General features: G+C 65.9%; 1 protein-coding gene across 1 annotated transcript; it reads right to left on the bottom strand.

Annotated features, from left to right (window-relative positions):
* Nucleotides 1–298: 298 nt before the first annotated feature.
* Nucleotides 299–8,856, bottom strand: LFNG (LFNG O-fucosylpeptide 3-beta-N-acetylglucosaminyltransferase). The gene is made up of 8 exons (XM_070362388.1): nt 8,336–8,856; nt 3,932–3,980; nt 3,315–3,414; nt 3,052–3,205; nt 2,850–2,935; nt 2,296–2,461; nt 1,746–1,831; nt 299–1,440 (listed from the first exon to the last, which is right to left on the bottom strand). Exons 1-8 carry the CDS (start codon nt 8,768–8,770, stop codon nt 1,374–1,376), a joined length of 1,143 nt encoding a protein of 380 aa, XP_070218489.1. The 5' UTR covers nt 8,771–8,856; the 3' UTR covers nt 299–1,373.
* Between the last annotated feature and the right edge of the window lie 2,840 nt (nt 8,857–11,696).

An 11,696-nucleotide genomic window follows, 5' to 3' on the forward strand; every position in this document is an offset into this window, starting at 1 on the left:
TAGCAGCTGGCCCGGACCGGGTCTGCACAGCCCAGGGCTGCGGAGTCTGAGGGCAGCGTGTCTGATCACGTGAGATCTCCCCCTACACCTAAGGGTGCCCTAGGCTGGCCACCCAAGTTCCTGGGCCTCTCAGGAACGTACAAGTTGCTATTCTGAGCCCAAGTTCCCATCCCACAATAGTTGGCTTGGGGGGTGGTCTCTCCATACCTACCCCACACGAGTGCCAACGAGCCCCCAGAGCCAGCTTCCATGAACCTGCATCTCGGGCGCAACTTCCAGCCAAGACCAGGACCCCAGGTTGCCCCAAAGAGCATCTTTATTCACAGCAAAGGACGTCACCATAGCAACACACGTCGATTCCCTGAGAACTTTTCCCTTATCGTTCATTTTCCTAGCTATGTCTTGCAGAAAGAAAAACAGCAGGCAAAACACACCTCACTGGTCAGGTGCGCCGAGCTGGGCTGGGAGGAGACAAGTTCTGTGAAGGAGGTGGGCAAGGAGAGGCCAGATACCATGACACATAAATACACAGAGTGTTAGACGTTTCCATCAGCTTTAACAACAAAGATTATCCCAAGTTTGGCTTCTGCTTTTTCTGATCCACAGAAAAGATAACACCTTCCCCAAGCCCCTGAAAACACAGACAAAAACACCCTACTTTTTTACCCGCCCCCTCCCAAGAAAACAATCACAGTAAAAACACTGTCACGCTATTTACAGACACGCCCACTATGGGCGACTTTCTCTCTACTTTGGAGAGGAGTTAACATGCTCAGCTGACTCCCCATCACAAAGGGAAGCCGGCTGAGACAGCAGGGGAGACCCCTGCCCGGGATGCTGCACCCAGCGGCAAGGTCGCTGGGGCCATGGTCACTCGGAGCCGTGGTACCCAGGCCAGAGCTCAGTGCGAGGGGGCTCAGGGCACTCCCCCAAACCCAGCTTCCTCGCACTGAACACAGGGAGCTGTCCTGGGGGCTCTGAGCGGGGAGCCAGAGTCCCGGGGGGCCAGGTGCCCACAGCGACGGGCCTGCGCTCAGCAGGACGGAGCGGTGCCCACACGTCCCTGCAGAGCAGCCCCTGGGCCCCACGCTGCCCAGAGACCCCGAAAGGGTAACAAAACTGTCCTCAGAGTGACCTCCGACACACAAATCCTTCCGGGGCGGAACACGGACAGACAGACAGACAGGCGGGACTTTGCCTGCCCCTTGGCAGAGCAGAGCTGCCCAGCAGTCTGCTACAGGGATGGGCACACAGCACACACACAGGCACAGCCCCGGGGTGGCCTTGAGGGCCCAGACCGGGGTGGCACGACAGGGGTCCTCGGGCCCTTTGGATACCAGGGGCGCCCGGGGACGGGGTTTCAGCCACGGCCGCTAGAAGATGGCAGAGCGGGGGCACCAGGGCGTGTCCGGGTACAGGTGGCAGTGGACGGAACGGAACCTGCGGGGACAGAGCGGGCGCTCGTCGTGCGGGCCGGGCCGCCTCCCCCCCCGCCCCCCCCCCCGCCCCGAGCAGACCCCTGGGGCGCTCGTCGTGCGGGCCGGGCCGCCTCCACCCAAGCAGACCCCTGGGGGGCTTGTCCGTGCGGGCTGGGGGCCTGCCTCCACCCGAGCAGACCCCTGGGGGACTCATCCGTGCGGGCTGGGGGCCTTCCTCCACCCTAGCAGACCCCTGGGGGCTGTCGAGCTGCAGCAGACCTCGAGGGACCTCGGTGACCCGCCCTCTTTAGGCCTCCCTTTCCTCACCTTGATGGGTCAGCCTCCACCGAGAAGGGCCCCTTAATGTGGACGGAGTTGCGCTTGTTTTCAAACATGCCGTAGCTCAGGGTCACCTGCAGGGAGTTGGAAAGAGTGATCCTGTGGGGGCTGGGGTGCCAAGGCCAGCCTACCCTGGCTCTGCCCAAGGTAGACACAGGTGAGCTTTGCATGAGGGGACAACCTGGCCTTCTGCCCACCTCGGGGCCAAGAAGCAAGGTCCACGCTGCACCCCCTGCTCTGCAGCCCCAGGAGTAAAGCCCAAGCGGGCTTCTGCTGGGGCGGCGGCCTCGCCAGTCACGGCGAGGGAATGTTTATGGGTACAGGGAAGACCCGAAAGGCTCACAGTAGGTGTCCCGCTGAAGACAGAGGCAAGATGGATGGACCACGGGACTGTTGCTGGGCAGATCTGGGTGCCTGGGTGGCAACCAACGGCCGGGCCTCTGGTGACCTATTCAAAGCTGCGGCCCCTCCACGGCCCCCTGCCCACTCCCTCCCTCCCTCCTGTCTGCCCCTCCCCTCCTCTCCCGGACATGCGCACCTGCTCATGGAGCTCGGAGGCGGGCACCTGCTGCAGGTTCTCCAGGTGGGAGTGGAAGAGCCCGCAGCGCACGAGGGGCACGCCCAGCAGCGCCTCCACGATGTAGCCGATGGTACAGTCGTCAGGCAGCCGGATCCGCTCGGCCGTGCTCATGAAGTGGCCTCCGCTGCGGGAGGGAAGGGCCGAGGGCCGCAGTGAGCCGAGGGGGCAGCGCGCCGCTCGGCCAGCTGGGCTCAGGCAGGAGGTGGATGTGCCCTGTGGGCGTCCCTGATGGGGCTCCCATGCGGGCAGCTCCCAGCCTCCCTGAGCCCCCGGACAGCCCCCTCCTCCGTACAAGCCTGAGGACTCTCTGCGCATGGAGTGGGGGGGCTACCAGATGCAGGAAGGGGTCCTGACCCCCCTGGTGGCTGGCGGGTGGAAGTGGGGACGACTCACCCTGCCGGTGGATGTAAGGTTTGGGGACACTGGTGCTGGGAAGATTAGCAGCGCCAGGCCGGCCGTGGGGGGACCCTGGGAGATCGGAGGCAGCCTCACCTGCACCCCAGGGCACTCACCTGGCCCAGGGGCTCATCTTCAGGGCCAGTCCTCGGCTGATGCAGAAGCCAGCCCCGCCAGTGGCAAACCAGAAGTGGACAGGACGCTGTGGGGACGGGGGGACATGGTGAGACTCCCAGAGCCCCGCTGCCAGGCTGCGGGGCACCCCCAGCCTCCTCCCCGTGAAGCGGTGCAGGCTGGCGTGGGAGGGGGGACACTCACCACTTTGTTTTCGCTGACCCGCTCCGTGGCCTGGATGGGCCTGTCCAGGCTGGGCTTGCCCAGGTAGACGTCCTGCGTGTGCGGGTAACTGCCCAGCAGCCTCAGCAGGGCCCGCACATTCACATAGTTATCGTCATCCACGTGGCAGAACCACCTGGGGAGAGGGGGCAGGGCCGTCAGGGCAGGTATCGTGCGGGTGGGACCGCCAGGGCCAGAGCCCCACCAGGGAATGCTCCCTGGGCCCTGCCAGAGGCCGCACTCACTTCCTCCCCGACTCGATAAAGCGGTCGTACTCCACGGCCATCTTGCAGGACAGTGCCTGGCGGCTGTGGGCGGCCGAGCAGTTGGTGTTGACCACGTGGCCTGCGGACAAGGGAGGGGCTGTGAGTGGGTCCAAGGCAGTTCAGAGAGGGCAGCCTGGCCTGGGGTCACACAGCAGGCCCAGGGCAAGCAGAGCAAGAAGGGGTGTGGGGGGGTGGCAGTCTGTCCCGGGGCGCCAGGGTCCAAGCAGTGCCTACAGCGGCCGCCCCACTCAAGCCCTCCCCCGAGCTGACCCGGGCCTGCATACCCCACCCCCCAGCGCCACCTCGTTGGGCGCCCCGTCCCACCCCGCCCCTGCCCATTCAGGCGGCTTTTTCCCAGCACCAGCCACCTGTTGCCGTCACATCAGCTCAAAGGGCCCAGGGGCTGAAAGGGCCTCATTTGCATGAGAATCGGGGTGGGGGGTGAGTGGTGGGGCGGGGCGCTGAGAAAACCCGTTGAGTAAACTGCCCTCCCAGGCCCTCGGCACCCCCCCCCACCCCGCTCTGGCAACCTCTCCCAAGGGAACAGTTTCCTCTGGGCAGGACCCTCCCCTCGCCTCCCCACGTCTAGGGCTCACCCGTGCGCCTGGCCAGTGCCTCGTCTTCCCCGTCCGTGAAAATGAACGTCTGCAGGGAGAAACGCGGCCTTGAACGGGCAGCTCGGGGGGGCCACCCCGGCCACCGCAGGGCCCAGGGCTGGGGCCCCTCGTGCCCACACCGCACCTTTGAGCTTCCATTTCCCCCCATGCAGAGCGGGGCTCCAGGGCTTACCATGAGTGCAAGTGGACTGGGGGCTCGGGAAGGACCCCCACCCCAGCCCCAACTACCGCGCAGCTGCGCCCAAGGTCACCTGTGGCAGCTGCAGCGGCACGAGCCAGGTGCGGTGCCCCGCCCACCCGCCAGGTAACCGCTCGCTGCCGCCCTGCGCACCTGGCGGGCACACACCCTTATTGACACAGTGCCCGGCCTGCGGGAGGGGCAGGGCACAGGCGGAGGAGGTCGGCTTCGGGAAGCCAAATCTCAATCAGTCGGGGACAAAGGCCTCTGCTGGGCGGCTGCCAGGCGCTGGCGGACAAAGGGCCCACAGGGAGGGTGAGTCACCAGGCACTGTCCGCCAGCTTTGTCCCGGGCCGCGCTGCGAGGGGAACTCGGCCGCATTAAGCGGGAGTGGCCACACGGCCCATTACCATACAGCTGGCCTGGTTAACTGGGCTGGGCTGGGCACGAGGTCTGGAGGGCAGGGGTGTGGCCACAGCCCCGCGGTCCCCCAGGCTGGGCCCTCAGGACAGGGCCCTTCACACCGCTGGCCGTGTGGTCAGCCCACAGAGCCGGTCGCCTTCCCTGAGCCAAAGCAGCCTCCAGGGTTCTCTGAAGACGCTGACAAGTCCGTGGGGCTGGGCCGGGAAACCGCACGGACCCCGCACAGGGGTCAACGCCCCTGCACCCCCGCGGCCCAGCACCCCCGGCCACGGCCCGGGCTCACAGACGGGCCTTGCCTGAGGCTGCGTTGAAGCTCCAGCTGTGCCAAACTGGCTCCTCCACCCCTGCCAGGATCGCTCTACGGAAGAAGGGGGGGCCGACGGGGAGGGGCCAGGCGCTGCCGGCGCCCGCCTGGGCCCGTCGGCACACGGGGAGGAATGTTCCTTCCTCTGCCGCCCGCCCAGCGCGTGCCGCCCAGCGCACCCAGGCGTGCCGAGTGCAAAGCCCAGCCCGGCGGAGGGTGCTGTGAGCGCGGGCAGCAGGAGACACCCCCCCACTACCACCTCCGTGGCCGCCAGGCCCGTTTCCTCCTGGGTACAAATGGGTGCAAGGGAGGGGCCAGGGTGCGCAGGCCTGATGCCATGTGTACTCGGGGGCTGGGGGTCCCACCTGGGGTGCCCACCCTCTCCTGGTAGCCCCAGCTCCCGGTCCAGCCTGAGCCCAGACCCAGGCCACACATTCAGGTGAGGCTGCCAGCTGGGTGGGCCCAGAAGGCACTGGGGGAGGGAGGGTAGGCCCCCTCCTGGCCGCTGCACGCACGCACCCCTCCTCCCGAGAAGACACCCCAGGGGCCCACACGCACGGACTCGCATCCCGCCCCCTGCCTGCTCGCCGGCATCTCGGCCCAGGAATGCCGTGGGAGGCCGAGGCCGGCCCGTGCAGACGCGCGTTGCCGCCACTGGATTAAAAGGAAAATGCCTTCTTAATGAGATCAAGCGAGGCCTGTTCTCCCGCGCTTCGGTGGTGCCCCAAAAACCCAGCCCAAGGCTACGGAGATTAAAGTCACCTTTGTTCAGAGAGGAGCGCTTGGAAGCGTGGGGGTGTGAGGGTGCCGGGCCTCCTGTCTCGCCACATCAGAGCAGTCAGGAGAGGAGGGGATGGGCCTCACCCACAGCTCCGAGCCTCAGTTTCCGCCCTCTGTGCAATGGGTGTAACCAGAGCTCACGCGCCCGGAGCAGAGCACCCGGCTCCTTCTCTTCTTCCAGCTCCCTCACGGCCCAGGGAGGAGGGCACCATCCCTCTCCAAGTGTACAGGTGGGGAAACGGAGCCCCAGCGAGAGGCGGGCCCTGGCCTGCGGTCACGCCCCGGTACAAAGGAGATGCTGGTCCCCACCAGCCGTGCCCCGCGGACCCCTCCCCACTTCCCCGACGACAGCAGGGCTGGGGGAGGAAGAGCCAGGCGGCGGGGCGGCAGGGCTGGCGGAGGGCGGGCGGGGGGACACCCACAGGAAGCGGCATTGTTCCTGGAGCTGCGATTCAAAGAAACACAGGATGCCAAGCTCTCCCCCCCGACAATTGTGGCCTCTGCGGTGGCAGCCGCCGCAGCCGGGCCCACTCCTGGGAGGGACGGGGGAGCAAAGTGCAGGCCGAGGGCCCAGCCCTTCGGCCTGGACCTCAGGGCTGTTGTAGCGTGGGCCCTGCTGCCACCCCCGCCAGAGCCACTCCAATGGCTGGAAGTCTCTTGCATGCCCAGCTCGTGTTCAAGGTGCCCAGTCGCCCTTTCAGGGCATTGCCTACTCTCCGTCTAGCTCGAATGGCACCTCCTCCAGGAAGTCCCTCCCTCCCCAACCCGGGTCAGATGCCCCCCTTTCAGCTCACACAGCCTCTTTGGGTTTCCCCCACTGCAGCCCTGACTTCCCGGAGTCTCCCCCATCAAACCGGGTCTGAACCACCCTGCACAGGGTTGGGAGGAGAGGTCTCTCCGTTGAAACAGTTTCAAGGACCCCTCACCCACAGGACACCGTGAGAGGCGTTCTTGCTAGACGGGACACACGACCCGACATGTGTCCCGACGGTTGGGAGCCAGATTCAGCTCCTCCCGGGAGTGCCCAGCCAGCAAACGGGAGCCTGAGGGAACCCTCAGTGGGGACAGCGGCTTCTCCTGCCTCTCCAGGTTTTGGCGGTCCTCTTTCACAGCCCCCGACCAGAGGCCAGCGCTTTCCTTATTCCAGAGATGAGCAGACTGAGGGCCAGAGAGGCCCTTGGGCGTGCCCAGGGTCACCTGGTTCGGCCGGGACTGCTCCCCGAGACCCCCTGACCATATCCCCTCTGCTAGAGGAAGTCCTCAGAGTCCAAGATGAAAGGTGCTCAGATCTGGTGGCAGCCCAGAGAGGGCTGAGCACTGCCAAAGTTCACACAGCAGGCAGGCAGAGTCCTGGGGGTGGTGCCTGGCTCAGGGACAGCGCCCCGCAAGTGCTGTCACTCAGGGAGGGGGGGCCCGCAGGCCGTCATCGCCAGGCAACCTGAGTGGCCAGCGCGCCGGCGGCGGTTCCCATGGAGCACATAGCTGCACACAAGAGGCCGGACGCCTTTCTCCACTGGAGAAAGGGGCTTTGTTACCTTGCCCGAGCGGCCGGCGTGAGAGCCGCCCGGCGCTGGGAATCCTAACGGCCCAGCAGCCAAACAAAACCCGCAGCCCCCGCCGCCCCCTCCTGCCGGCCTGCTGAGCCCCTGGGAAAGGGACGCCGTGTTCCCAGGAGGCTGCCGTGGGGCTCCCAGGGCCCCCTCCCCACGCTGGGACCAGGAGGACCCTGCTCCCCTGGCCCTCATCGTGACCTCGTCGGGGCCCTGCCCCAAAACATGGCTCAGCCAGGCCAGAAGGCCCCCAGGCCTCGAGGGTTTCAACAGGGAGGAAGAGAGCTGGGGTCTTCTCTGAGCCCCGAGCCCAGTCAAGGTTGCTTCACCCTCATCCCAAATACCCAGGCAGTCCCTTGTATCTCCCAGTTCAGGGAATTCCCCGACCCCCTCCCCAGCAGTGCTCACTCTCTGCCCCCATCCCGCCCCAACCCAGCCATCCAGCTGCAGCCTGGAGGGAGATTTTTCAGAGTGGGGTGTGTCTTTTTATGTGTGTGGAGGAAGTCAGTGCTCAACTAGGATGTGCTAAGCACTGCGTTCCAGGCTCCAGAGACTTCTGCGCTGTGGAGAGAGGGCCCCAGAACACACCCTGAAGCCCAGTGTGCGCGCTCTTGTTCTTCTCCTGAGATGGACCCCCAGGGCCCCCACCAATGCCCACCCCCAACTTCAACAGCGACTTGTCCTCCGTCCCACTGCAAAGGCTGGGATGAGGGACAGGTATGGCCCTGTGCCCAGGGGTCCTAACCCTTCACTCCACTTCTCAGGAAAGAGTCTTCCTCCCCGGGAAGGGTATGAGGCCAGGGAGGACTCCCCACGCTGAATCCGCCTTGGGGAGGCTTGGGGACAGTAATTCCCAGCTGATAAGTTCCAGTGTTTGAGGGCAAGAAGCATCACCAGGCGCCAGCCCCAAGCTCTGGTGGCTGGTGAAGGTTCACCACAGGCCACGGGCCGGTGGTGTTTGGGGAATGAGTCCCCACCCTGCTTCCACATCAGGCAAACTGGGCTGGAAGGGGATGAACCGGCAACGCTACACCCGATATTCCCCGGAGCGGTACAAACAGGCAACCTGGCGCCCACTGGATGCTGCCACCAGCTGGACAAGAGGGCACCTCCTCCCCTGCCCACTTGCCCAGCCTGCCGGGGCTCACCATCTCCTCGTGGCGCGAGATCCATGTCTCCAGAAGCAAGTCGAGACGCGCGCGATGAAACTTTTTGGTGGTCTTCACCGCGATGAAGACGTCGCGTGGGGCCAGCGGCTCGGCCGGGGGCCGCGGAGGACCGTCAGCGGGGCGGGGGGCGCCCCCGGGCGGTGGGCCCACGTCTCTGCGAGAGCGGGTGAGCAGGCTGAAGTACTCGGACAGACTGTGCACCTCGCGGACGGGCGCCCCGGGCGCCGCCGCCGCCGCCGCCTCCAGTCCAGGGGCCGTGGCCGCCCCCGAGGGGCCCGCCAGGCTGCGCAGCGCGCGCCGACCGCGTTCAGCGGGCACCGGGGGCGGCGGCGGGTCGGCCGTGAGCACTAGCAGGCAGGCAAGCAGTGCGCCCGCCAGCGCCAGCAGCAGGCGGCGGCCGCAGCGCTTGAGCATGGTGGGGTGGCGGCAGCGCGGAGCGCCCGGCCCCTCTCAGCCGCGCCGAGGCTCCGGGGTCCCGCCGCACGTCTAGCGGCGCCCCGCCCGCGGCTCGAGCTCTTAAACAGCCCCGGCCTGGCTCCGCCTAGTGGGCGTGGCCTCTGGCGAGGCCCCGCCTTCGTCGCGAGCTCATTGGTTCCAGGGCCCGGGGGCGGGGCTTCGCGCGTTGCCCCCGACGCCCGGCAGCGCCCACGTGGGGCCGCGGCGGGGGTCTGGGAACCGAGGAGCCGGCTGCCCGCGCGCCCGCCCCCGGTCCGCACGTGCACGCCCCGCCCCGTCCCTCCCGGATCGCCCCCCGCGGGCAGCCTGGGGGCGCGGGGACTTGGGCCTGCCCCGCCCCGCCCCGCCCCGGTGGCCCTGAAGGGGAAAAACCCAGGCGGGCCAGCGCGGGGCCGAAGCTCCAAGTCTGGCCTGCGGAGGGGCGCGCCCTCAGCGCTCTGACGGCGATTCCGGGACAGGGACTCTGGGCTCAGTCGTCCCGCGGGGGACGTCGGTCCTTCCCCGCTGGGCACTTCCCCTCCCCGAGCCGGCTTCCTCCGCTAGGGCTGGCGCAGGCCGGGTCACAGGATTGGTGGACCTCAGCGCTCCATCCAAAGCAGCCCTTATTAATAAAACCGAGGAAGGGCTTAGCCAGTTGAGCCACAGGTAGGGAAACGAGGTTCCAGCGGGAAAACACCTTACCAGATTCCATCCCTAAACCCGAGCGAATTCCCTCCTCTCGGCCCAGCGTCGAGGCGGGGGAGAGGGTGAGTGCCCCGAAATCCGAGGCCGAGGCCGCCCCTCCCCGCGCGGGACGAAAGGCCGCCTTCTGTCCCATTTGGTCCCTCTGCGCTCGGGCCACATACGGGTGGCCCAGCTGTGCCCCGCCCCGCCTCCCCGGCACACGGCGGGCCCCCGCTCCCGGCCCTTCCCACGGGCTGGGCTGGCCCACCGCACGAGCAGGGGCGGCAGGAATGCGCGCCGGCAGCCCGCGTTGAGGGTGAGGGGCGAGGAACTGGCCAAGGGCTCCCGGTGTCGAAATCAGAGTCTGAGCCCCCAGCCCACAGCATCCTCCGGAAGCGCGGCCAGGAGCGGCTCTCCGCTTGGCTGCGTCTCCTCTCCCTCCCTCCCCAGTCCCTCTCCTCCCCTCCTAAGGAGTCCCTAGGGGAGCACCTCGGCCACACTGGTCCCCCTCTTAGCGCTGGCTCTGCCCACTGGCCCATTTTCTTCACAAGGCGCCCTTCGTGGTCCCTCTCCCTCTCCCTGAATGTCAACTGCAGAGATGAGGGCCTGGAACACAGTGAGCGCTCTATAATGATGTATTGTGCAGGGAATTCCCTGGTGGTCCAGTGTCTAGGACACAGAGCTGCCAGTGCAGAGGGCCACAGGTTCCCTCCCAGGTCAGGGAACTAGATCTCACTTGCTGCAACTAAGACCCAGTGCAACTAAAAAAAAAAAGATTTATTGTGTAGATGTCTGGCCTGGTTCCCCGATTCTCACCTGGCCCATTTGTTCTTAGGGCCCTGGGGCCCTATCCCCTGCCCCTCTGTGATGGGGTGCGGTGGGGGATGGAAGTTCCCAGGCCTTTTCCTGTATCCACCCCCAAGGCAATTAGCAGGCGCCACCCCAGGCAGGCAGATGCCTGAGCAGATGGTGCTGGCTGTGCCCAAGTGACAAGACTCCCATGGAGTCACCTCCTGCCATAAACTCCTCCCTATCTACGACGGAAGCCTGCCTGGGAGCCTCTCTTCGCTGCAGAGGTGGGAGTGGGCAGGGGTCAGCCGAGACGGAGCACAGCTCTAGTCCTGCCTGAAGGGTCTCTGTGCCCACTTTCCCTCGCCCCACCACCACTGCTATCCCAGGTCTGGGCCAGGTTGAGAGGGAGCCTCCCTCACAGCCTGTCTCTCTCCCCTGGACCTCCTGAGCCTCCTCCGCGCTGGTCTTCCTGCCAGCCTACCTGCTGTATTGATTCTCCACTCCGAAACCACACAGCTCTAATTGTGCATGCAGGTCCAAACCTTTGATGGTTCCCCATGGCCTCTGGGGGGTTCGTGCTAGTGGTAAAGAAGTCACCTGCCAATTCAGGAGACGTAAGAGATGCAGGTTCGATCCCAGGATCGGGAAAATCCCCTGGAGGAGGAAATGACCACCCACTCTAGTATTCTTTCCTGGGAAATCCCATGGACAGAGGAGCCTGGCAGGCTGCGGTCCATAGGGTCACAGAGAGTCGGGACACAGCTGAAGCGACTTAGCACCCACGCATGCATGGCCTCTTTGCAGTTCAAGTCCTGGCCAGTGTCCACCTCTCTCCCAACTAGGTCCCGGCCCCATTTTGTGCCTCTGCTGCGATGCCTCCCAGTTCTCTAACAGCCCCAAACCGTCAAGCCCCAAAGTCTGCATGAGCTGTGCGGGGCCCCTGGGTCCTTCATCGGCGTCCGTACTAAGTGGTACCACCACGTGCTGAGGGTTCTGCAAGGGGGGAGGGACAGCCGTGCCACCTACTCCTGCCTGACCCTGCCAAGGTCCTCCGTGGCCCCACCCCAGGGGTGGGACCCCATGCTCTGCACTCGGAGCATCTCTGCTTTCTCCCACCCGTGCTTCTGGCCTCATGCTCCATAGTCCTGGCTGCTGTGGTTCGGCCCACCAGGCAGCAGGAGTGACGTGCCCATTGTACAGAAAGCAAGTGGAGGCTCAAGAAGCCTTGCTGCGTTGTGCTTGGGGAGCAGGAGGAGGAGCAACTGGACAGGGGGGCAGTGGCCAGCCTGGCAGGGCCGTGGCGTAGAGGTCGGCAGGGGCTTTTCCGCATCTCTCTGCAGCCAGGCTTGGTGGGAGTGGGGGGACCTGGGTGTGACTGCCTGTCTGGGAACAGCGGGACAAAGCTCTGCAGCATTCTTGTGGGGGCCAT

The sequence above is a fragment of the Bos mutus genome, chromosome 25, assembly GCF_027580195.1.
Source record: "Bos mutus isolate GX-2022 chromosome 25, NWIPB_WYAK_1.1, whole genome shotgun sequence".
Classification (NCBI taxonomy): domain Eukaryota; kingdom Metazoa; phylum Chordata; class Mammalia; order Artiodactyla; family Bovidae; genus Bos; species Bos mutus.

Bases quoted from the DNA above. Each gene is read 5' to 3' on its own strand.
- LFNG (XM_070362388.1), bottom strand. From the start codon at position 8,770: ATGCTCAAGCGCTGCGGCCGCCGCCTGCTGCTGGCGCTGGCGGGCGCA. The intron at 3,981-8,335 runs GTGAGCCCCGGC...TTCTCCCTGCAG, and splicing joins TCTCGCGCCACGAGGAGATG to ACGTTCATTTTCACGGACGG. The intron at 3,206-3,314 runs GTGAGTGCGGCC...CCCTCTCCCCAG, and splicing joins TTTATCGAGTCGGGGAGGAA to GTGGTTCTGCCACGTGGATG.